Raw genomic sequence first — 26,560 nt, forward strand, 5'->3', positions numbered from 1 at the left:
CCTTTAAGAGGGAAGAAGTTAATGGCTTTGTTTCGAACTAAGCTGTCAAAAAACACAAGGAGCTGCTGTTTTCCGTTCCAGGTAGTGTTTTCAATCACACTACTTCCTCCTCATTCTTCAGTTTACATGGTTATGGAAATGTAACAGTATTATACTAACAGGGAAAGTTAAATGTTGATATTAATAGAAGGCAATCACTACTGAGTGTACACTTGTTAAACTACTTTTGGTCAACTGCAATCAGTAATGAACTTTGCTCCTTTCAAGTGCTACTTCAGAAACCACAAGGAAAAATAACTCAAACAACTCTGGAGTAGATTTTAGATTTTCAAAGAGAAGTACTGTTAAGCCTGGATACAATGGAAATCCTGTTAGAATGTAGGACAACTAAATCCACTGTGTTAAGAAAAAGCACTTTTAAATAATACTCTAATAAAATAACTTCACAAGTACCATTTGCTCGCTACCTCTAGCAGCTATCTCAAGTACTAAGGGACAGAAATACATGGATTTGCTCCACTCAAAGTGTGGAGGTTTCAGCAAATATCCAAGTGTTTCATAAACTAATGTATTCAATAGACAAGTTTGGTTTCCCAGGTATGTTTTTCCATATGTATGATCTCTGAATAACACCATCTTACACATTTAAAATTTGCTGCAAGTTATCTCAATATGTTGGAGTTGTGTTTGGTGTTAATCTTTCACCTACATACCTTGTAAATAGAACCATAAAACAATTGATAGGCCAATCGGAATGACTATTGCTGAAATGTGAAGTGAACAGAATCAACTTTCTTCCCTAGTCAGTTTAAAAAAAAAAAAGATGCTGGCGTATTCAATTTCTAAATCACTCACTCCCTGATTCTTAGCTCAAACATTTAGAATGTAATTCCTCAAGTAAACCCAATTTGTAGATAAGGTACAAAATTTGAAGGGATTCCTGAAGCTAAAAAACACCCCACAACTCACATTCAAGTGAAACCGGCTCTGAAGGTACACACTGTATGGAAAAACAAGTCTCTCCTCACTCAAAAATTCTGTAAAGTCCATGAAGGAGTACATTTAAACATTTGCATATTAAATGATCATTTATTTCCTTTAGCACACAGCTCAAAAGAGCACTCAAACATTAACTATTCTTAACAAATGTAGAGGTGAAGCAGCAAATTCAGCGTATCTTAACTTGTATTTCTTTTGCAGGTTAAAAAGTATAAACATGCTGAATAGTCTCTGTTCCCCACCACCTTGCTTACAGACCTGTAGCACAATTCCAGTTTAATATTCATTTACACTTATGAGCAGATCATCTTTAACCCTTCAGTAACAGTGGAGAAACAACAGAATAGAATGAAAACTTCAGGGGGGAAAATCCCCCCAGATTAGTTAAAAAAAAAAAAAGACTGCATCAAACACAGTGATGCTGATTACCTTAAAATAATTATTGGTACTCACTGATATATCCTTGAAATCCATCATTCTTTATATCCATCCGATGATCCCGAGAGATAATGCAGTAATTTTGTATTCAAAGGTCTTTGATCCAGAATCGTTACAGGAAAATTAACGATACAATTAGTAAAACACCAGTTTTACTCTGCATTTTCAGATCTTCATTTTCAAGATGTTCCCTCTCAAACTGTCAAGTCTAGTGAAGTCTACTAAAATACACTTGCGAGTAGCAACATGCATTTTGTCAGAGTAGACAAATTAACCAGAAACTAGCTCTATTACCCACAGAAAGAACACTATCAGCCTTTTTTATCCAGAGCATCCATTAAGCTAGAATGATTCACCGCAAACAAGTTATCCCATTTTATCAGTTTAGCCATCCCCCTCACAAGCAGTTCCAAACTGGTAGCAGTTTAGGTTACACTGATTTTGTATCTCTGCAGTTCACCCTCACATATGGATGCATGAGAGTTTTATTCCTCCCAACCTAATCAAAAAATTAATTTATAAAGATAATTTACAAAATAATGCATTAGTCTAGTCTTGTGTCACAGCAACTTGAGCCAGGCCTCCACTAGAACTGCTGTGCCACTATAGCCTTACTATAATGAATGGCACAGTGTTCCTACTACACTTGTGTAAGTATAGCTTATTCCAGTCTGGAGCAAAATAAGCTACTGCTAAAAGTATAGTTTTGATGGTGTAACTGCATCTACACTGAGGGATTTTGCCGGCACAGTTATATTGGTCAGGAACCATACTTCATCACCCCTTGACCAACCTACCTATGCCAGCAGAAGTTTGTTGTATAGACCCAAGACAGTGAAAATATTATGTGTGCATGTCTGTGTGTGTATCCTTATGTACGTGTGTGTAAATTATATATGTATAGAGAGCAAAGCAATCTTTAATAACTAAAACAGACTGCATTAAACTTCACCTCTTAAAAATGTTTTAATGCAAACAAATCTACCCTTCTTAATTAAAAAGCCAGTGAAATTGACAACTGGGCATGGCAGGAGAGACTACAGTATAATTATATAGTAATACAAGGCACATTTCAACTTTGGCTTGCTTAGATCACCAACGCAGAGAATTATGAGTAGTGACATTGTAGTCACTACATGAGAGGTTGTTTCCTATCACTGATATTTTAGAATTGAAGTTTTTGATTTAAAAGATGCATTTTAATTCCAAGTCAGATGGAGGAGCCAAGAGGAGATGGGAATTCATTTACTTCAGAAAGCAATTTATTGGGCTTCCTCTATTATGTTGGATATTTAAACACAAAACACCTCCACCACACATTTCCCTACCCAATCTTCCTGCTGCTTGTACCTGACAAGTCATAATTCTCTGTTTATGAGGCAACATTTTTACATTGCTGGAAGAATGATGGCCATGTCACTACAGGAACAAACAAGAGAAGAGAAACAGAGGTCTTTTAAAGCAGATTTTTGGGGACAGATTCTGTCACCTTATGTCCATGAGTCATTGGGTCAACCTGGAATAAGGTACTATCCAATGTGAGTAAAGATAATGGAATGTGTCACTTTAACAGGAAGTAAGCCAGGAAATGATGGCATTTAAAAAAATCATTTAAGTTTTAAGAAACACACATTTGAATTTTTTTTCCACACTTCTCACTAACTTAATATGTAAAAATGTTAGAGACAATCAGCAAAAATCCTTTATGAGCTATAGCACGTTGCAATGCTTTCAGCTACTATAGAATACTATACTTATGCACATATATAGAGGGAAAGGCCACAGAAGGAGTCTATTACTGCTGGAAGAATAACAGTAGTTCCTGTACTGCAGTTAAGCAAAGTCATCAGTACAATGCACTTCTTCCTCTGATACTCTGATTGCTAGTGGCTAAGATTTTCAGAGCCGACTCATGGATTTAGATGCCCAAATCCCATTAAAATGAATGGGAACTAAGTGTCCAAATCCTTTAGGCAGCTTTGAGAATCTCAGCCACAGTGTTTATAGAGTTGAAAGTTAGCATCTTGAGGGAAAGATGGTAGAACCAGAAAGCAGAAGGAGTGAGGTTGCAGGGACTGTGAGCTGCATATGCAGACAGCTCTTTTCCTGTAACTGAAGGACAAATGGTGTTCTAGTACAAGAGTAGTTCTGTTAACACAACTTGAACATGCCTCTTGTCCCTCCACTTAGCACACCTGAACTCTTCCACTACAAATAACTCCATGCAAAACAGTGAAGCAGGAGCTTCTACTTAATGCTACTTTAAAAATATTGAAATATTTGAGAAGAACTTTAATGTTCTGCTCACAATATTAAAGATAGCCAGTTTAATTTTCCTCAGGAAAATGATCTGCTAATGCTGTCTGAGGTTTTTAGAACAGGTTGGAGTTAAGCAAAGTCTGGGTTTCTATTCCCTGCTGGCCTACTGAGCCAAGCCCTTCACTTCACTTCTATGTGGAATAATGGGGTAATACAACTTTACCATTATAAAGTCTTTGGATAAAAAGATTATTCTATTTTGCATACATAAATGAGGCATATCATGGTTCATTATATAGTTTTAGCATGTCAGGGTTTCAACACAGTTAGGGGACCTGAGGAGAAATCCTCTACTATGACTCCAACCTAGAAAGAGAGGTGGTAAAAGTTGCTTTAGATTTTGGACTAGCTGGGGGTGCCAGGGCCTTTGGCATAAATCAGAGTAGACCATGGGTTGCTCTAATTTACAGCAGCCTCCCAAGGACTCCCAACAATTTGTATTACAGCCCCAAAATCAGCAAGTGCTATAGAGATACCCACCCTCCTGTCCCAACATGCCTCTGATGCTTTGGCTTGTAAGGTGGGCATGTAGGGCTGCCTACGGTGGCTCTGTGCAGGCCCCACACCAGGCAATTCTCCATTGGTCCCCAACAGCCACTGTAAGCTGCTGGAGCTGTGCATATGGGTCAGAGTGGAAGAGAGATTCTCCTTCGGTTTCTGTCTCTGGCACCTCCACTGACTCCTTTTGTGACCTTGAACAAGTCTAACTTCTCTGCATCTGTCAAGGTTCCCTCCCCACTCTGAACTTTAGGGTACAGATGTGGGGACCCACATGAAAGACCCCCTAAGCTTATTTTTACCAGCTTAGGTTAACAGTACGCTGCCACCACCAAGCGAGTTAACCAAATATTTAGGGAGAGCCACTTGGAACTCTGCCTTTCCTCAAATATCTCCCAAGTCCCTAACCCCCCTTTTCTGGGCAGGCTTGAGAATGATTTCCCCCCAAGCCCCTATGCCCCTTTTCCTGGGAAGGCTTGAGAATATCCCCTCACCACTTAGTCCTGGTGAACACAGATCCAGACCCTTGGATCTTAAAACAATGACAAATCAATCAGGTTCTTAAAAGAAGAATTTTAATTAAAGAAAAAAGGTGAAAGGAATACCTCTGTGAGATTAGACTGAAAGAATCTTACAGACAAACAGATTAAAAAAACAGAGGGTTTCCCTCTGGGCAAAACTTTAAAGTTACACAAAGAACACAAATTTATCCTCCTCCTTATTTGCAAAAGAACTCACAAACAAGAAAATAAAAGTAATCAAACCATTCCTTCTCTAAATGCTCACTACCCTATAGGAGTGGCATGGCTCCTCCTTTCTCTGTCTCCAGCAAAAGCCCACAGACAAGACTTTTTCCCCCTTCCAGATTTTTAAAGTATCTTGTCCCCTTATTGGTCCTTCTGGTCAGGTGTCGGCTAGGTTATGTGAGCTTCTTAACCCTTTACAGGTAAAAGAGGAATTAACCCTTAGCTGTATGTTTATGATAGTGCTGGACCACACTGGCTGTGATTTCTTTCTAGAACTTTAGGAGAAAACAGAATTAATAAGACACATGCACCTTTACATATACTACTGATTATCTTGTCCCCTTATTGGTTCTTCTGGTCAGGTGTCAGCTAGGTTATATGAACTTCTTCCTCTTTTACCTGGAAAGGATTAACTAACCCTTAACTGTATGTTTATGACAGCATCCATTTCCTAATCTCAGATGGGAACAAGGTCACTTCTCTACCTGTGTAAGCTACGGATGCCAAACATTATAAGTGACAAGCATATACTGTTAATATTTGGCATTAAGTCAAAAAGCAACAGTACCAATTTCATTAATTGGGCTCCAAATTTGTCAGGTTCTTGCTCTAGCAACACCAGATATAATTTGGATAAGAAAAAACAAAATTGGTGCATTTTGCCTTGGTAGTTTTCTTGTGTGAGACATGTTTCTGCTCAAAGACATAACTGCATCTTGCAATGTGAAAACACATAATTGCAGATAAAGCCTCCTGAGGTGTTGAAAAGCGGGTTTCCATTCACTGTAACCCTTCATTTTGGTAAACTGCACTCTTCATAAATAATGACTATATTCTAGCTTTCCTCAGGAAGAGAGACCTGGGAAAATAGCCAATATCAACAGAAAATATAGAGTTGCCATTGTGTATTCAGAACCACACTGGCTACTATCCAGCTATCATGCAAACATTAAGAATTGCAAAGCTTCTGTAATTATTTTATTTCAAACCAGGTACATTTATGGGAATCATGAACACATACAATGTGGCAACTGTCTATGCAGTCTGCATCTTCGTGCAATAAAAAAAAAGGCTATACAGCTATGCAGGACCCGCAAACCAAATGGTTATCAATATATTCTGCAATTTGAAGGAAAGAATCATTTGTGTCTTCACCAAGAAAAAAATCTCCCTTAAAGCTTCCTTCACAGCAAGTTGGGGAACTGCCAAGAGACAACCCATTAATTAATGTTTAAGCTTGCAGTTTTTGAATGGAGATTATATAAATAAATAAAAGTCAGCAGCAATTTTCTAGCATGCATCATGAAAACAGCTATCTGTTGTATACAAAGATCATCCCAGCTGAGGGGCCTTAGGTACTTTTTTAATTTTTAGGGCAAATTCCTATATCAAAGGTAATCTTATTAATACAGAAGCACACTCATATTAATGTTCCTACATTTTCTGATATGGAAATTATGTGCCTAATCATGCAGCCCCTACGCATGAAGAGCCCCCTTCAAAATCACTGTGAACTCTGAGTTGAGGGTTTGCAGGATCAATCCCTAATTTATTGTTGTTCCATTATAAATGGAAACTTTAGTATCCATGAAAGAGATAGTATATTCTAAGGCCCAGCACGATTTGCCGTACATGTTTTTCCACATATACATCTACCAATGCACCTGTCTCAAACTAAAACATCACCACAATGTTGATATCAAGTGGCTGCCAATTGTAAGAAGTTGTGGTGTTTGTATTGTGGACAGATGTCCTCTTGGGAATGGAGTGAAACACAAATCAAAATTGAATCCATCTCTCTAGAGAAAAAAATAGTCTGAAAAAAGTGACTGCTAACATGTCATTGTGGGGTTCCAACATTTATGCCCAATGACATCCAGGTGCTTAATAAATTTACTGATAGTCCTGTAAACTCAACTTGGGATCTGAAAAGGGGAAAAAAATAGATTTTTTTTTTGTTAGTGTCCTCTTCAAACTCTCCAACATTCACATCACCTACAGCTCATCTGTCCCCAATGCAGCTTCAAGGGTGACTTTCACTTCATTCATTTAATTTTAATAAACACATTATAAAGAATGACTCTGGATTAATTTGTTCATTCACTACCATTGCCTTGGTTTTTCTTCTTTCCTTTTAATCAGAAATTGTTATCAAAACCATCAACTGCTGGATTAAATAATCTAAGGCTTAATTAGAGGACTGTTTAATCAGAAGTGCTGTATGTACTTGAAAACAAAAGTATATTCACTACAGATCAAAGGTACAGATTCCAGACCGTGAGAATATTAATGGATATAATCTCTTTTGCAACACCAGCAGAATATTTATACCAAGAAAGAAGATCTTTTTACTTGATAAGGAGGACATCACCACAATGAAGCATTATTTGAAGTGTTTTCTTCTTAGCATGAGGCATCCCTGGAGTCCTTTTAAATTCAGACAGATAACATACACTGGAGTATAATCTTCTCTAAAGTGGTTCACTCGCATGTATCAATAAAAGGTCCCATAACTGATGGGGACGGGGGATAGCACATTATCAGCGCTATTCTTGGATCCACAAAGGCTGGATGATCCATGGACCAACTCTCACCACCGGCTGTTGAGAAATGCCTATGTTTTATTCTGCTATGCTCAAGATCTGCCCACAACCCCAATCACCTTTCGTGTGTGTAGCATCCAAGAAGCAGCAGAACAGCAGGGGGGAGGTGCAGAGAGGCTGCATAACTCAATGCCACACACTTTCATGCTGTAGCCCACTGCTCCACAGCAGCGCATGCTGTAGCCAATCCTTAGACTGTCTGGGGCAGTTTCTTTTGGTTTCCAGAAAAGGGGAAAAAAAGGCAGGGGCATAGCAGAGCACAGCCCACAGGATCACAACTAGGAGACTGCAGTGCCCAAGATCCCTGCTTATGGAGTGGGGAAGCAACTGTGCAAAACTTGTAACTGGTGCTCCACAACCAACTGCAGAGTTGGAGTTGAGAGGACCTTTGTGCAGAAACCAGGATTCTGGCATGTGAAGAACAGAAAGTAGATAGGGAGAGGAAAGAAAAACCCATGCAGTATACCAAAATGAAAAACAAACATTCACCTCGTACAGAGCTGCAATTGACCATCAAGATCTGATCAAAATGCCTTCCTCCCCAACCATCTGCACAATTCTTTAAGTTGTTTAAATACCTTAGGACATGCTGGACGATCCAATGTGAACCTTCCATATCTGCACTGTATTTACATTCTCTCTTATGGATGGGTTTATGAAATTATTCTTTTCAGAGATAACAATGCAAAAGTCCTTTCTACGCTTGATTGACATTTCTGCTCCACTTCAAATTAACATATTAAGCCCACAAGCATTATTTTACATAAATCATTGCATTTCAATGTATTCTAGAATGCAGCAGATATGTATATAGAGTTGTGGGGGCGGGAGTGGAAGATTACACACACACACACACACACACACACACACACACACACACACGGAGGGGGAGGAGGGAGAGGAACAAAATAAAAAAGAACACTTACAAGGATTGTAAACCACTTAGTCCTCTAATGGCCTCATTAGGTACAGTCTTCAGCTGATTGTTCTGTAGGGTTCTGTAGAAGAAACATTGTTAGTGAAAAGATTTTCACAATAATCTTTAAAGTATCTCCTATTTGAGGTAAGAGATCATATTCCTTGTTAGTGGACTTTTTGTACAAGAAAAAGCATTTTGGAATTCTCAAGACAAAATACTCAATGATAATGTTAAAATAATAGTGAAAATGTCTTATTTCAGCTCCTTATACAATCACTGCATTAATGAAACAATCTACATCAATGGGCTGGATTTCTTGAATATAATGGGCCAAAATCATCTCTGATATAAACTGCTGCAATTCCCCTTGACTTCATTGGGAGCTGCAACAATTTACATTGGGGCTCAATTTGCTCCAATAAATGGCATTTTATTATTTACCAGTGCTTGCATTTTCATGGTTGTTTCTACTGATTCCTCTATTTCTATAAAAAAAATGGCACCAAAGTATAATTTATTTTAATAATTGCATTTGCATAGTGTGCTGACTATAAAGAGTTTCTGGGCACATTCACAGTATGAAACACCACACAGAAATCGTACTGAATAATGTCAGAAAAAAAATACAAAATGGTAGAGAGTCTGCAATGAACTATTAGGAATTCAGCCTGTTCTCTACTGCCATATAACCCTTCCCCACTCTCTATAGCCTCACCCACACTTATCTTTGCCCCTCCATTTTGTTTTATAATGGAACTGTACTGTGGGATGTACATTGTTGATTTTATAGAGAGATTTCTAAAGAAAGGTAGTGACAGGCTACATTAAGTCGTATCAAATCGGTAAGTTCTCTTATAAGACAACATTTTGGTTGTGGTGAAGAATATTTTTTATCAACAGCATTTTAATGGCTGATCTGTTTGCTGTTATGAAATGGGTCAATAGACTGTGCAAGTGTAACTATGCAAGTACATTAACAGTCAACTAATATACTTAGGTTTAAATTTTGTAAGAATTAACAAAAATGTTGGGTGCCCAGCTTGAGATCATAGGCACTGACTCCATGGGGACTGCGGGCCTAGAGCACCCACAGGGAAAAAATGGAGGGTGCAGAGCACCCCCCGGTAGTCCCCCACTGATCAGCAACTCCCGCGATCAGCTGTTTTGTGGCATGCAGGAGGTGCTGGGGGGGGGGGGGAGGAAAGTGACACACTCAGGGGAGGGGGTGGAACAGGGCAGGAAGAGGAGCTGCAGGGCCTTGCAGGGGGAAGGGGTGGAGTGGGGGCGGGGCCTGGGACAGAGCCAGGGATCAAGCACCGCCGGCACATTGAAAAGTGCCGGCGCCTGGGCTTGAGATACCTTAAAGGGCCTGATTTTGAATACCTTCCCTGCATTTACCTTACAAAACCTCCTGTAGCAGTATTGCAAATGATGAGTTTCTCAGTCCTCCCTCCTGGGCCTATGCTTCTTTCCTCACTGAAGATTTCCCTTCTTCCCCTCAAGGGCCTTCCCTCAGCCTCTTTGTATCCCTGCTCTATTGGGCTGGTCTTTGTGTAAATACACCCCGTTACCCAAGCGCTAAAATTTCAGGACAGAGATGTGTTTCTTTTTTAAAATCTGGTTTATAACAGGAAGCTAGTTTCAGCCTTAACTATGGAGCAGCTGTAGTGGATATTCTCATTTGCTGGGGACAAACAGGGCACAGCGAGAGCGGCACATTACTACTGCCTCACTTAAAAATCCTTCTACTGGTCAATCTAACTTACAGGAGTGCACGACACTGGCAGTGTTATGTTCTTTCCTGAGAGAGTTGGAATCGTACCCCAAAACTACCTAGGCTCTCATACTATACACATTACAGTAGTGTCTGAACACCTGATGGGATAGAAGGAGAAAAGCCTTAGTGGCTTCCTCTGAACCCTCTTGGGTCCATTGTTTCTCTCGGTTTGGGATAGCCAGAGAGGAAGGAGGAAAAAAAAAAGAGACACCTTATAGCAGGGCTGCCCAGAGGATTCAGGGGGCCTGGGGCAAAGCAATTTCGGGGGCCCCTTCCATAAAAAAAAGTTGCAATGCTATAGAATACTATATTCTTGTGGGGGCCCCTACAGGGCCCGGGGCAAATTGCCCCACTGCCCCCCCGGGCAGCCCTGCCTTGTAGTCTAACAATTAGTATTTTTCTACCACAAGACATATCTGGGAGTCAAACACAATTACTCCAGTAAATTAAATAATTACAGTTTAATCCAGGTGACAACTGTTTTTATTATTGAATGCACATCACCTTCAAGGTTAGCACTCTCAAGGGATTATGAAAAAAATAAAAGCAGTAAAGGTTTTCATGTTACTGTTCTGTCTGAACAAAAAATTCTGTTTCTGTCCAGCCTATCAGTAAACATGCTGACTGTGCAAGAAGAAAGTACACAGCTAGCTGTGAAGCTCTAAAATTTGATTACTTACAGCACTTTGAGTTCTTTCAACCCAGACAAGGCCTTCGTATGGATAAAAGAAAGGTCATTGCCAGCCAGTCGTCTGGAAAAAAATTGTAATAATAATCATTCAGACTCTGAAAATATAGTACATTTACCACTGTTAAATAGATTAAACCATCAGTGCATCAAAGCTTGCATCAGATTCTACCATATCTGCGATTCTCACATTTATCACCATTCACTCACGATTACACATTTTCAGTAAAGCATAATGCATTAAAATCACTTCTCTGGACCTAAATTTGTGATCAACCCATTTAATCATATACTTTCCTCTTACTTTTACTATAGTTATCGGATTAATGCAATACATGAAGAAGTAGCTCTCAGAAACTAGAGAGCACTCACACAGACTCTTTCCAATTTGAGATTTTCCTTTATGATAATTTAAGAATATGTTTATATTCCCACCCAGCCACCCTTGCTCAAAAAACAATAAAGTCTGATATCATCCCAAGAACATAATCCTGAAAACAAAATCACAAGGCGTCCTCATTCTTCAGCCCCTTATTTAATCAGCAATTAAAGGAGAGACTGAAAATGTAAAACTAACACACCAACGGATGAGTTAAGATTCTTATGAACCTGGGTTTGAAAAATGAGTTAACTGCTATCAGTATGTTCCTGAGGCTTCCAGCATAGCCTAGGTGAAAAGAATACTCAGTTATCCACATGGTTTTAATCTAGCCACCAGATTCTAAAGAAACTATGCAGTCAAGCAGCAATAGTTAGTTGCTAGATGGAAGGATGTGAAAGAGGTTTGTGCTGAACACCTTAAAATTCTGATGATGTTCACCACTAGATTCGGGACAATAGCCTGGGTCCACTGAGGTCAATCACAAAGCTCGCATTGACTTCAATGGGGCCAAGTCTCTCCTAGATAGTAATGCAATCCACATTAACAAACTAACATTAATAATCAGTATAAGAGATATCGAAGTTTCTTCAGAACACAAGGTGAAAAAAACCACTCAAGCAACAGAATTTCAGCTACTTATTTTCCCCCTTTTATTTTCTTCAAACCTTTTGCCAACTGCCAGATCAGTACTTGCTGTGTGGTCTAACTTTGCTGAGCTCCTAATATTTGCGACACTAGATGTTTTATTAAGGTAAAAGATGATAAAATGCAGAACACCTGGTAATCCCTAGCTGCCAAAGAATGAGAACATTACAATGAAGGATCATTTCAGCCAAAATATTAGCTTCCTTATTTGCTTTATTATCTAAATTGAGATTTGAAGACATCAGTGTAGATTATAAAATGGAAACATACAATGGGAACATCTGTACAAAACAATCATTGTTTCTGACTACTATCACTCACTCTTCTTAAAAAAAAGTTAACAGCAGATTAAATTATCATCTCTGTTTCAGAGACTTGTAAATTGATCCAACATCAAGGGGAAAACACTAGCCTACTGTTTCTAGAAGGGAGATGACAGTAATAGCAACAAACACATCAGCCTGATTAATAGGTAGCAGGTTTAAAACTAACAAACGGAAGTACTTCTTCACATAATGCTCAGTCAACCTATAGAACTCATTGCCATGAGATGTGACGAAGGCCAAAAGTATAACTGAGTTTCAAAAATAATTAGATAAGTTCATGGAGGATAGGTCCATCAATAGCTGCTAGTCAAGATGGTCAGGAATGCAATCTCATACTATGGCTGTCCCTAACCCTCCAACTGCCAGAAGCTGGGACTGGACAACAGAGGACAGATCACTTGAAATCGCTGTTAGAGACAGTTTACTGGGCTAGGTGGACCACTGGTCTGACCCAATGCGGCTGTTCTGATGTTCTTCACTAGAGCCTCAGAGTGGTAAAAAGGTAGCAAAATTACTATTTAGTTCATCTCATCTCTAGAATCTCTCACTGTGTGTAACAGATCATCGTAGACATTTATTTTGTCTGCTATGGAAATTTGCCTATGATTGAATGGATGCCATAATAAACTTCTGCATATTAATTAGCTTCCAGTCCACCTGACAACAATAGTATTTTTGTATATAAACAAACGGAGCAGTGCCTGTCCTTTGTGAACAGGAACGTGATGGTGTAACAAGTGATACCAGTGTCCATGTACTAGCAAGCCGAAGAAAAAGGGAGTTTATTATTTTTGTGAATTTGTTCCACAGATGTCATTTGGGACTCTGGTGGCACGAATAAACCCCCCAGGTCTGACAACACGGTTTAGGTCAGGGGTCTCAAACTCAAATGACCCCGAGGGCCGCATGAGGACTAGTGCATTGGCCCGAGGGCCGCATCACTGACACGCCCCCTTGCTGCCCCTGGCCCCACCCCCAATCCACCCCTTCCATGAGGCCCCGCCCCTGCCCTGTCTCTTCTCCACCTCCTCCCCTAAGCGCGCGGCTCCCCGCTCCTCCCCCCTCCCTCCTGGAAAGTGCTAAAGCGCCACCAACAGCTGTTTGGTGGCTTGGCGGTGGGGCACTTAGGCGGCGGGTCCCGGAACAGAAGGGGCCCCCCACCGCCAAAGACCGGGCTGTGCTTCGGCGGCGGCGGGTCCCTCTTTTCCCCACCCCGGCCGGTCCCGCTTCCCTCCCGCACCCCCCGGCCCAGCCCCGGCGGGTCTCGCTTCCCTTCCCCCACCCCCCGGCCCGGCCCCGGCGGGTCTCGCTTCCCTCCCTCCCCCCCCCCCCGGCCCGGCCCCGGCCGCTCCCCCCCCCCTTACCCGAGCGCGTCTCCGGCGAGGCCTGAGCTTCATCCCGCTCAGAGCCGCGTGGTGAGGGGGCGGGGCTGTGAGCTCCACGCCGAGCGCAGCGCTCAGCCCAGAGCTCCCAGCCCCGCCCCCTCCCCACGCGGCTCGGATCGGGGCGGGGCTCAGGCGCTCGGACGGAGACGCGCTCGGGTAAGGGGGGGGTAAGGGGGGGAGGGAAAGGCTCCAGGAGAGGGGCGGAGGCAGGAGCCTCCGCTTTTCTCTTGGGGGCCCCTGCGGAGCCCGGGGCAAATTGCCCCCTTTGCCCCCCCCTCTGGGCGGCCCTGGGGAGCTCCGCGGGCCACAGGGAAGAGACCCCTGGTTTAGGTGGTCATGGTCAGAATCCATCAGAAGAATTGCAGCTGTAGACCCCGATACTCCAAAGACTTAAGCAAGAGTGTAAAAGGCATGCAAGAAAAGAAGCCCCACTGAAATGAATGGAACTATTCAAGTACACAAAGTCTTACCAGGATTGAAATTATAATATGCATAGTTCAGGCACACTACTTTTCTTTAAAATTACAGTAGCATCTAAAAGCCCCAATCAAGGCCATGGCCCCATTGTGCTCGGTGCTGTACATGCTTTTTTTTTTTTTAAACCTTACTCCTTCCTACCCTCTCAAATAAAACAACAAACTGCAAAGGTACAAGTATGCAGTGTTGCCAACTCTATTATTAGTAGCATTACCGTAGCACCTAGAAACCCTAGTCATGGACCAGGACGTCATTGTCTTAGGCACTGTGCAAACATGGAACAAAAAGATGGTCCCTGCCCTCAAACTGCTTACAATGCAAGTATAAGACAAGAAAAAACTCTCTTGTAATTTTATGGCAAGTCACACTGTCACTGTGTGTTATTCTTAAAGCCTCATTTCCTGGAGACAGGTAAATACACAAGACACTCAGCTTTTTTTGTTTGTTTGTTTTTGATAAGATCAGTTTCTAGCCCTCCGGATAACAGAGAAAAATTGAAAACATGCCCCAAGTGCAGTCTAAAGGCTTTGACACCAGAAGGCCAAAAAACCCTAAAAAGATCTAGCATTGATTAATATATTTTTTTAATCTCATGATTTTTTATTTTTTTTAGAATTCAAACAATGAAAAACAAATAAGTTCAGTGCTATGTTTCCCCACTAGTTGCCGTAAATGGTTTGTATTAAATTTAGATTTTAATTTTTTTCTTGGAAAAAGTGTGTATGTCTTTCTTTTTAATGATTTCCTAAAAAATGCACTGAGAACAAATATGTATAAAATGTGTTGGCTCCCTGCAAAGCATATAATGAGTACTTATGAACCTGCATTTTGCCAGTTATCTCCAAAACACAGCTATTTATTAAAAGAAAATGCAAACTGTTTTTTTTAAATCAAAACAGAAACTCTTAAATAAATAGAAACATAACTGAACATATAGCATCAAATTGTATCCGCAGTCAGTTACTGACATTGATAATCTAGCATTTATTCAAAAAAAAACCCATCATTCCCCCACAAGTTTATGAACAGCAACAGTTGTGATTTTAAAAGCATTAAGCTCCCTACCTAAATGGGCTGCTTTGGGATTTGGTCAAACATCTGCTATAATATTTTTTATTTTAAAAACAAAAAAAAAAAGTTGACCACCACCAATCCCATCCACTGTCACGGAAGCAACATATTGTGCACTAGAAACAAGACAACTAAGCAAAAGCAAGGCTTGCGTGACTTTAAATAGGAATACTTAGTCTACCTTAAGGCAACTCCTGTTTATTCAGCCTGTTGCAACCAACCAACAGAAAAACTGCAATCCATTACATTTCCGTTTAGCTTAAGTCTGGCAGCCTTCCAGGAAACAGGATACAACTGGCCAAGTGTGCAAAGGCTGTACTAATCAGTTTTCCAAATATACATTTATCATGTGTGTACTAGCCTTGGGGAGCATGGCTTCTCATCAGGAGGTTCCAACTACGGTTACCCAGTAGGCTAAGACTAAAATATCATGCACCATTTTAACAAGCTTTCTTCTGCTGCAGCTGTCAGTATGGGAATATTTTTCTTCACAGAATAAGGTTTAGTTCAAAACCAGACAAAGAGAAATGGGCGGGGGGGGGGGAAGGTTAAGCATATGTGCTGTAACTGAAAAGCCCCAAGTCAGATTCTCAACATTATTCTTAACACATGTTAGAGGAGGAGTTAATGAAAGATCAATAGATTGAGCCATCCCCAGGGTTTTTTGGTAGAAGATTAAAAACTAAATTAAAAACACACACAAACAGGCTCAGTCTACACTTTTAACTTCTATTGGCATAGCTATGTTGGGTCAGGGTGTTGACTGGTTTTAGGAAGGCCGGAGACCAGTCGAGAGATTCGTCTCCCTACCTGCATCTATCATCGGGGTTTAAGATCGCCCAAAATAAAAACCAATAAGGGAGTGCAGGAGTAAAATGCAGGTACGTTTATTAGACCAACAACAGTTAAACAAGGTAAGTAAACAGGGTATGCTATAAAGGACTTCCAACACAGGTAAGTAAGGTAAATAGGTCAAAGTGGCACTATAATTATACTGACTGTGACCAAAAAGGGTTTACTCCCTCCCTAAGATGGATCCCAGGTGAGGGATATGGAGGACTTAAAAGGTCTCTACCATTTCTTGCAGCTTGTGTCTGGAGCCTCAAGACGCAGATCAGGTCTGGAACCAATCAGGTGACTCAACAGGATGAAGAATGGACCTCAAGCAACAGGTAGGCGATAACTTTATTTGATGCTGGCGATTCTTCTTTCTCCTTCCCTGCGTCGTCACGGGTGCAAGTAAGATCCCGATGAGAGAGTGCAAGCTAGCAGCTCATCCTTGTGTGCAAGTGTGTTAAACCCTCCCACAGCCCTAAGGCATGGTGCTCTGGCTTACGCACCTGAGTAGACCACACTGCTGTGGTCCAGCACTCAGCCACTCAGATGGGCAGGACCGTCTTCCTGCTGTTCCTGGGCAGATGGCATATCACATGGCTACTTGGATTCCTGCCTTTTGGGTAGAAAGGGTGGGAAACTATACCTGAAGAGGGGGAAGAAGGGCAGCCAAGATGGATTCCTAGTTGTTGTTGCCAGAAATTCAAGATGGCATGTGGGTATTAATGCCAAAACAGAAATCCCCCCCCCCCCACAACAGTGGGTATTAAAAACAAAACAAAACACATGAACAGCAGACGTAGCTATAGCGACAAAACCCCCAGTGTAGATTCAGCTATGGCAACAGAAGAGTGCTTCTGTTGGCATAGTTAACATTGTTCATGGAGGTGTCAGAGTAGCAGCCGTGTTAGTCTGTATCCGCAAAAAAAACAGGAGTACTTGTGGTACTACATGGAGGTGGTATTCCTAAGCAGGCAGAAAACCTGTTTTTGTTGGTATACGCTGCATCTACACTAGAGGGCCATGCCAGCATAGCTATGTCAGAACAGGCTCTGTAGTATAGTCATGGTCCATCTATCATCTATTTGCGTCTCTGTCTGTTCCTGTCTTATAAAATCAGAGCTTTACCAAGGGAGAGAAGTCTCAAAACCAGGGATATAGTGCTGCCAGACCAGTCCAGAGCATTGCTCCTGGATGTTGGAGGCAAATGGGTGATGTTGGGGGCTGTGGTCGGTGGGGCTGAGGTGGGTGGAATGTATGGCAGGGCTGCGGGGATGGGGGTAAGGATCTTCAGCATAAGTGGGAGTTGGTAGAAAACCATTATAAACCTGCTCTAATCAGCTAGTTAAATTAGCTTTATGAAGTGGCTCAAAAAATAGCTGAAGCATACCAGTTAATCCTGCCTTTATTTGAAGTTTGTAGAGAATATTTATGTTGTAAAAACAATATTTTACATGCACCACCAATGGGCTTTTTGACTAACTATATGTGTACTTCAGATGTGCCTTGCTACGAAGTCTGGCACATAAAAGCTGGGTTATGCGTGTTTTCTCTTGATATAGTATGCATACTTAACACTAACGTATAAAGTCGCATCATCGCTGTTGCACAGATTTTCAATGAGGTAAAATTTACTGGAAGAATATTAGGTGATGAATATGAGCACTTTGTCATATGCTGACATCACACACAAGGAAGTCTCCAAAAATTTCTTCACACAACAGAATTATCAACTTCAGGTCATGTCTGCAGGGCTCCTATATTATAAAAAAATACATCACTGCTTAGTAGCCCTGAAAATTCTTTAAAAGAAAAAGGGTGAGAGCTAAATTTTGCTGTAAAAACTGTACAATGATTACCCAGTCCTGTGAGGTGTTGAGTGCCTCCTCCCTGCAGTGGAAGTGACAACTCCATACCTTACAGGAAGTTCTCCTTACCTTGAAGGACTGATCCCTAGATATCTATAGTTTAATACAGAAATCAAACTTTTCTCCAGTTCATCAAGAACAGTCTTCAAGGGCTAGATTGTGACCAACCCCAAAACAGCCAATCAAGGGAGTAAGGAGTCCTTTCCTAGGGCAATTACATTAAGACTACTTAGCTCTTTGCCGTGGGTGCTGGGGGGGGAATGCAGGGGTTGTGCATCAGATGTCCCATCCCAGGAAACAGACTGGATGGGCACTAGGCAGAACTATTATTCCATTGTCCCCCTGCCAGGCTTGGCAACAATGTGGGCCGGCTCCATGGTGGGGCCGGGGGGAGGGAGGGAGAGGGCCCAGTCCTACACCCTCAAATGGACTGTAGCAAATTCCTCCATCCTGGTAACAGAGGGGCCCTGGGAAGAATCAGGCCTCTCAGAGGGTCCAGTGGTTCGTGAGGCTCTTCCTGAAGCAGCACAGTTTATGCCCTTTCCATAGGACTGCACTAAAATTCACAATCTAGCCTAGAGTTGTTTTTTTGGCATGCCCTTAATTTCTTTGGCAAAAGACTGATGAAAAATACAGTTATACTGCTGAGTGATGAAGCAGAAGGAAATCAGCTATTAAAAGGTCTTGATTAAATGCAAATATTTATACCATGAACAGCAGTGCAGGGAATGGTACAGCTGCTAAAAATCTCAATAACGTTACCTTCCCCGTACAACCTTGCAAATATTTTGCAGATTATTCTGGCTGTCATCACTTCTGGCTCTAAATACGCTTTCACCTTTCCTTTTCTGCAATTTTTTAAAATCAGGTTTGGCTATTTCATTTCTGAGCTGAAAAATTTAGTATCTTGACGTGTGGAGGAAGGTCTGTAATCATGCACTTACTGAGGAACATTGCTGTGAAAGAATAACTAAGAATTTCCCGTTCAACACATCGTCCCATGGTCTGTTCGCCTTACATCAAAATACAGTGAATTAGACACTTGCAAAATCTCCAGAATACCACACTTAGTGATTCTATTAAGAACACAGATGTATAGAGTTAGCCCAATGGTCTAGTCTTAAGTGTTCGCGAATGTTATAAGACACAAAGTTAATTCACTGTCTCTTACTTCTCAGGCAGGAGAGGGTAGCAGCATTGCAAGGACTCAACCTGATGTGAGAACTAAGTAGTGTCTTGTATTGTTCAGAAAAATTACTCCAGCCAGTAACTCCTTGGCCAGAAGTAAGTGGAACTTTAAGTAAAATTGTATGCATGAATAAGTTGGAGGCTCCAGCAGGGAAGTATCTGCCCCCAAAGCCTGGGAAAAAGATTAAAAAGAAAATGGATAGGAGAGTCCCCAGGCCAGCCACTGACGAGAAGGGCATGGACAGACAAGGACAGCTCCTGTGAGTCAAGCTGTTAATAAATCAAGCAGACTGCTTGCTACAGAGAATTCAGTTGATAGCGGCTACTCTTTAATGCAGCTAATTAGCAACATGGGCTGCTCCCAATGGCCTTAAAGATACTTTTGAAGATGAAGGAATGTGCCAGGGTTACACCAGGCATTTTGATAACCTCATCTTTTGCTATCAAAGTCACTCCCAAGAGTACTGACACAAGACGTCAACACTTCAAAGAATGGCATTGAGAGCACAGAAATGCTGATGTGCTGGTACTGTACCATCAATTCAAGACATGCCATTTTGGAAGCAACACTACTATACAGATTACAGAGGCTTGGTCTACACTTAAAAATTAGATTGACCTAGCTATGCGCTTAGGGTTGTGAAAAATGTTGCATCCTGAGTGCCACTGCTAGGTTGACTTAACTCCTGGAGTAGACATGGCTAAATTGATGGAAGAATTCTTCTGTCAACCTAGCTACTGCCTCTCAGATAAACTACATTGATGGAAAAACCCCTTCTGTTGACATGGGAAGTGCCCACACTACAGGCACTATAGCTGCAGTACCGTAGTTGTGCTGCTGCAGTGTAGACATGGCCCTAACGCCACTAGCTCCTGCAGGTATATGGCATACAAGTGACTGGTGGAAAGATACCTACATATTAACTGACAAAAATATACTTCCTCTGTGTTCATCATAGGTACCCTATGGGGGTGCTACATCGATGGAACTGCTACTTACAATCTGCACTAAAGGAACTACTGCATTAGACTGTACAGCTCAGAGTCGTAAGAATAAAACCATTTACATTTAACTACTTAATGATGTTAGGTTCTCTTTCATTCTTATTATTATCTGTATTACCATAGTGCCTAGGGGCTATAAATAGGGCATTGCTTCCAAGGAATAAAATACTGAGGGAGAGAAAATCTTTGCATTTATAAGACTATCACGAACCACTCTGTTATGATTATCTAAGCTTGCTGGTTGACTAGTTACCTCAGAATAATTCAGTCATTCATAGTATCTCATTGTTGTAAAGTTGAACAAATTCAGGAAGTAACCCATTGCCCAAAAGGGTTGGATTTTTGGGCAGTAATAGGGAAGATAAATGAATACATCTCTCGTAGGATGGCACAGCATTTTTTGTTAGTCATAAAATGCATCGTTGGTAGGAGTCTAGGCGTCCAGTACCAGCCAGTATTTTACATGGTATAGCCAGTGACCTCAAGTCCACATGCACCTTATTTGTATTATGAAAAAAGGATTCACGATGGCTGGGGAATACCCTCCATGATCTTCCCAGAGTGTGATGCCAGACAAAGCACACTGAACCAAAGCACTTCTGGAGGCTGCAAAGTCTTGAGTCCTCTCTCTTTTGGTAAATTAAATGGCACAATTATGAGACAGTCTGGTAACTTTGCTACAGAATTGTTGGGACACATTAACCACTGGTGTAATTCTACCAAAGTCAATGGAATTGTCAGGGATAACATTTAACTCATCCTGATTAAAGACATCAATCAATCTTCTCTCTTATTCTTGAATGGATGCAACATGAACCCCAAGGAAGCCTTCTGTTCTTGTTTTTCAACCCAGATGGTGGTGAGCCTCAAGATATTTGAGCAGAGAATTAGGTCCCCTCCTCTCCCTGTGAAAATCTTCATGCACAAAGGTTTGCTGTAATTTTCTCTCTGCAGTTTTCTGGGATGCTTCCCACCCTCGCTGTGTCTCGTCTCTAATAGCTTGTTGGCTTTTGTATGTCTGTCACGGGTTTGCTATATAAATGCATACGAGTTAGTGTGCATTGCCTGCCTGCCATCACTCACTGGAAGCTGGTATTCCTCACTGCAAGTTAGAATATTGGTGAGGAACGCAACACCCATTTGTTTTAAGATTAATAGGTAATATGTCTTTTTTTTCACTAATTGTATTTTGGCAGCACACCTAGGGATCCCAGTCAGGAATCAGGGCCCGACTGTGCTAGCTGCTTTACAGACAGATACCATAACACGTATGTTGGTGTATTAGCTCTGACTGTGAAGCAGCTCTGCAAGAAAGACCCAAAGCAACCTCCCTGATCTCTTGCAGCTTAATTCAGCACAAGTCCCCTACAGACTCCTTTTCTTTGTTCCTTCACCCAACTCCCATCTTGTGCTCCCATTTTTGCTGACTCCCTGTACCCCTCTTCGGGTACTACCTCTGGCACCATGTAATTATTGCTATTACTGTCTCCCCACCCCCCATCCCTCAGGCCGCCTCATGCTGCTTGAGTTTTGCTTCATGCTCCTACCACAGCAGTCTCCAGTTGGACCTGGTGCACAGAAACACTTGCTTTACATCAGTCCTACTAGTGGGCTAGGCATCAGCGCCATTCATCGCTAATAAGACTGCCCCAGATGTCCCTCAGCCCTAGGACAGCATCTGCCTTGAGTGGAATTTGATTCTCCTGTCAAATGCAGATGTGCCTGGAGGGTGCTGCCCTCTGCTTTCCTTCAACTGGTGAACGGTCCCTTGGGGATCAGAGTAATCTGAAGCAGATTAAAGCAGTTCCTAATCTGTTCTAACCCACACCAGGGTTGTGCGGAAAATCAGGGATCCATAGCCAACTCCCTGAAGGCCCCCTCATGATATGTGTGTGTAAACCAAGGCATAGAAAGGAGTGATATAAAGGGTATGCAGTTATAACCAGTACCACAATCATAACAGTATAAATCATCAAGTTTTGAGGGGGCCACTTTTCGTTCTGAACCCCTTTTTTCTGGTATTAATATTTTTCTATAAATAAATGATCCCAGAGATAAAAAGTCTTTCATCGTTCTTGTTCTCAGACATTTAAAATGGCATTTCAATGGACTATACAATGAAAAGCTTGAGAATTAATGTGCTAAATTCTGTCCTCGTATCATAGAACCATAGAAATGTAGGAGTGGAAGGGACCTAGTCCAATCCCTTGCACTAAAGACAGGACAAAGTATTATCTAGACCGGGGTAGGCAACCTATGGCATGCATGCTGATTTTCAGTGGCACTCATACTGCCAGGGGGGGCTCTGCATTTTAATTTAATTTTAAATGAAGCTTCTTAAACATTTCAAAAACCTTATTTACTTTACATACAACAATAGTTTAGTTATATATTATAGACGTATAGAAAGAGACATTCTAAAAATGTTAAAAGGTATTACTGGCACACGAAACCTTAAATTAGAGTGACTAAATGAAGACTCGGCACAGCACTTATGAAAGGTTGCCGACCTCTGGCCTAGACCATCCCTGACAGGTGTTTGTCTAATCTGTTCTTAAAAATATCTAATGCTGGAGATTCTACAGCCTCTCAGTAGAAAAATTATCCAAGAGCAGATTTTGGCCCATTGTGTTTGGTTTTGTTTTAAAATAAAGGAATGTTGCTTTTGAAGAAGCAAATGTTTCACTCTATAAAAAGGCACATTCAAATTCTACTTACAAGTGATATCTATATTTTGGCCAGACCTCCTTAAGAGGATAGCCCATAGAAAATATGTAAACTACTACCTTTTTAAATGGCAAAGTACACAACCGTCAGCAAAGATTACGCAATCTGAACGGTCAGAGCAAGTTGTCATAGCAATTCAGTCATTTATCCTCCAGCACAAAACAGAAACTACACCCATGTAAGAAAATATTGTGTTATGCCTTTTAAAAATAGGTGACTAGTAGTCTACACTGGTAAGTTACAGCACTGTAAACACTTTGGGCTTCCCAGGCATCACTGATTTTGAAGCAAGAAGAAAAAGAGCATATTTCAATAAATGGTTAATTTTTCTATTTTCTTTCCACTTTCTATTTTTACACTGCAGTCTAAATATGAACTTTCCTTTGCTCTGCCCCCGTCTGTCTGAAGATTATCCTTGGCGAGGGAGAGGAGGGCCTTAAAGCATTTGGGCTAGTCTGAATAAGTAGCTGTGGGGTTCCTCTCTCTCTCTCTGGACCTCCACTCTCCCCTACTGAGCACATGGGCTTATTGCAGACTCTTATCTATCTTATGCTTCCTTTAACGTAGCAAGAACTACCAGTAACCAAGTATTCTGCACTCAACGTCATGATAACTGAATTTAAAAACTGGGGTTTTTTTAAAAAAGGATTCTTTCCTCCCTCCCCACCCAAAGCGCCAAAGGGTGTTTTGTCTGATTGTGGAAAAGCCAAGTCAAAGATGGGAGTTTTACACATTTTGCTCTGAACATTCTGACATGCTCTGGAAACGTATTTCCCCAGTGAGGGGCCAGCTGTTGTGAGAAAGCTCTGTTCTCTGCACTCAACCGTTTTGTGGCGAACAGTTCCAAAGACACTGACTCCCAGGGCCAGATTCATGAGTTTGAGTCTGTGTTCCATGAGGAGCCAATGCAGAGAGTGCAGCACCTGGTGAGGCACTCTCAGCTGCCTGTATTGCTCAGCAGGTGGCCTGCTACATCCTGAACCAACTGGAGCTTTTCCAGCACCAGCATCTTTGTTCCTAGCTGTAATAAAGCCTAGAGATCACGGACACATGGATCAGCATGGCCAAAACAGAGTCTGATAGATCGGGATGTAATTCTCTGGCCATCTTTAGATGGAAGAGCATGTTTGGGTTTTTTTAGCCTTAGCTATTTGGCTACCCACAGGGTCCCCAATGTTGTGGACCATCTTGACAGGAAAAAATGCCCTTGATGAAGGGTAATTAGGGTGGAGATGGCAAGTTCTTTGAAATGTATCATTCTCCCCACTGCCATAGCCTCGGTCCTCCCTGGGTTTGGTTTCAGCCAACTATTCTTCATTTGTGTGCTGATGGTTTCCAGGCACTCCTTTAGTTGGGAATTGGTGCTGATAGTGAATGACAAAATGTAGAGGTGGGTATGATGTGTGTATTTGTGGCACCTGATCCTGTTCTGTTGAAAGTCCACCAAAACAATTTCAGATAGAGGTTAAATGGGATTGAGAATGAATCTTATGGAACTTCATATGTGAGGGCATAGTTGCATATCATGGTTCTCCAGGAAGGGTCTGAACTATTTGACCTGTGGACTTCTCCCAGGTGCAAATCCAGGGTTTTGAATCAGGATCCTCTCTGATTACATCAGGGATCAGCAATGCAGCCCATCAGAGAAGGGCAGCCAGGACATCCCTCGGCCCATGCTGCTTCCCGCAGCCCCCATTGGCCTGGAGCAGCGAACTGCGGTCAGTGGGAGCTTTGATCGGCCGAACCTGCAGACGCTGCAGGTAAACAAACCGTCCCGGCCTGCAGGGGCTTTCCCTGGTGGGCTGCGTGCCAAAGGTTGCCGATCCCTGGATTACATCATTAATTTGAGTGGGGAGTAAGGGAAAGATTTAGGAGGACAAAATGTGCCAATACAGAATACCTCAGAGAAACTGATTTAGTACGTAAAATAAACATATCGTCTCTCTATCTGGTCTTAATTTTACATATAGTCTGGCACGTAGGGTGGAGTGGGAGGGGAATTTAGCTCCATATCATTTCTGTGAGTGCAAGCTTACTGTAAAAGGCTAAAAAGCTGCATTCAGACCCAGCCAATCTTTCTTAGAGAGGGTGTGCACAGGGACTATGTGGCTACTGTCCATATACAGAGAGTGCCATTTCTACTCTGACTTATCAATGGCTTTTGTAGAGCTGGGTCTGACTGCTCATGGGTTTATAAGAAGCTAACTATTTTTGTGCATATGCGCAAATCAAGCTGTGCCCTACTCCATCCCCAATAACCGAAGGGGGGCAGACTGCACCACAAGTTGTTTTTGGGACCCCCACAGTTGTAAAGAATTAGATTATGAGCTGCTGAGGCTACCACAAAGCTTCAAGAAGTTTCTTATCTAGCTTATGCTTCAGGCCAGCCCTATCCTGTTGGCTCAGGAAACCAACTAAATCCAGGATTGGAAGGGGGTCTTCAGCTTAAAAACACATATTGCTACCTCTAGGACACTGAGCTGAGCCAGATTGTTTTTAAATAATGCCAAAGAGGTATTTGTGTGCTGAAGACTTTCAGTTAGTCATACAAAAGAGATGAGCATAAGAAAGGATCTTGAAAGAGGGAATTCAAAAAGACCTTGCTGCAGAATAACCAGTTTAGGTAATACTGGGGCCCTAATACACAGTCACTTGGAGGTTGAAATTAACTTGTCAAAACAAAAACCATAAAGGAATTTTAAAGACTTTCCCAATCTCCCAAAATAATACCATTTACTGAGCTCACTCGCATTTTCCCTTGAAAAAAGGAAAACATAAAAGTTATGAGCTTTGTTAGAGGTTTCTAGAATACAAAAATCCTGTTCTTACATTGTCGGGGTTGGAAATCAGCTAAAACACATTCATTTAAGGCTCATTTAGACAGGAAGTGATTAATTAACAGAGGTCAGCCAACATGTTTTTCAACACCACCTAGAGTAGACAAAGCCAGTGATGTTTAGAAACTTAGGCCTGGTCTACATGGGAGTGGGGGGGGAGGGAGGAGGAGGGGGAGGATCGATCTAAGTTACACAACTTCAGCTACGTACTTAGATCTACTTACTGCGGTATCTTCACTGCAGTAAGTCAACAGCTGACATTCTCCTGTCGACTCTGCCTGCGCCTTTCGCCCTGGTGGAGTGCCAGGGTCGATGGGAGAGTGCTCAATGGTCGTTTTATTGTGTCTAGACTAGACACGATAAATTGACCCTCGCTGGATCAATCGCTGCCCGTCGATCCAGCGGGTAACGTAGATAAGCCCTTAGTTAGCTGGTCATGGTTAATCCTATTGGGGAATCTTTGCCCAAGGGTTTGCATTGGCTAGAATTTAAAGGTATGTGTGAGGCACATTCCAAGACTCTACGCTAGATAAGGCAACGTATACATTTACCATGTGCTCGCTGGTCAAACTGAAGCCTGGGCTATATCCCCAGGTGTCTCTCTAGACTTGCCAACACTACAAACTTCCTTGTCTTCACTAGGACATTACCACGCATTAGCTAACACAAATCCAGAACACATCTTTTTTCCTAGTGAACACAAGGCCTTATTTTGACAGGCTCTTTGTCTCTGGCATCCCATTCTGAGTTCTGGGATCCTATATCTTTATGTTAGTGGGGGAAGAATTATTCATCTTTTTATTATCACTTTAAACATCCCAGTGCTCA

General features: G+C 41.7%; 1 protein-coding gene across 2 annotated transcripts in view; it reads right to left on the reverse strand.

Moving 5' to 3' along the window:
• LGR4 (leucine rich repeat containing G protein-coupled receptor 4) overlaps positions 1–26,560 on the reverse strand; it is a 135,636-nt gene that overhangs the window by 39,037 nt on the left and 70,039 nt on the right. For both annotated transcript variants that reach the window (XM_045015525.1, XM_045015523.1), the window contains exons 3-4: positions 10,980–11,051; positions 8,530–8,601 (exon numbers count right to left, since the gene is read on the reverse strand). In XM_045015525.1, coding sequence (XP_044871460.1) covers positions 8,530–8,601; positions 10,980–11,051 — 144 coding nt within the window. The remainder of the gene's footprint in view (positions 1–8,529; positions 8,602–10,979; positions 11,052–26,560) is intronic.

Source organism: Mauremys mutica, chromosome 4, assembly GCF_020497125.1.
Source record: "Mauremys mutica isolate MM-2020 ecotype Southern chromosome 4, ASM2049712v1, whole genome shotgun sequence".
Taxonomy (NCBI): domain Eukaryota; kingdom Metazoa; phylum Chordata; order Testudines; family Geoemydidae; genus Mauremys; species Mauremys mutica.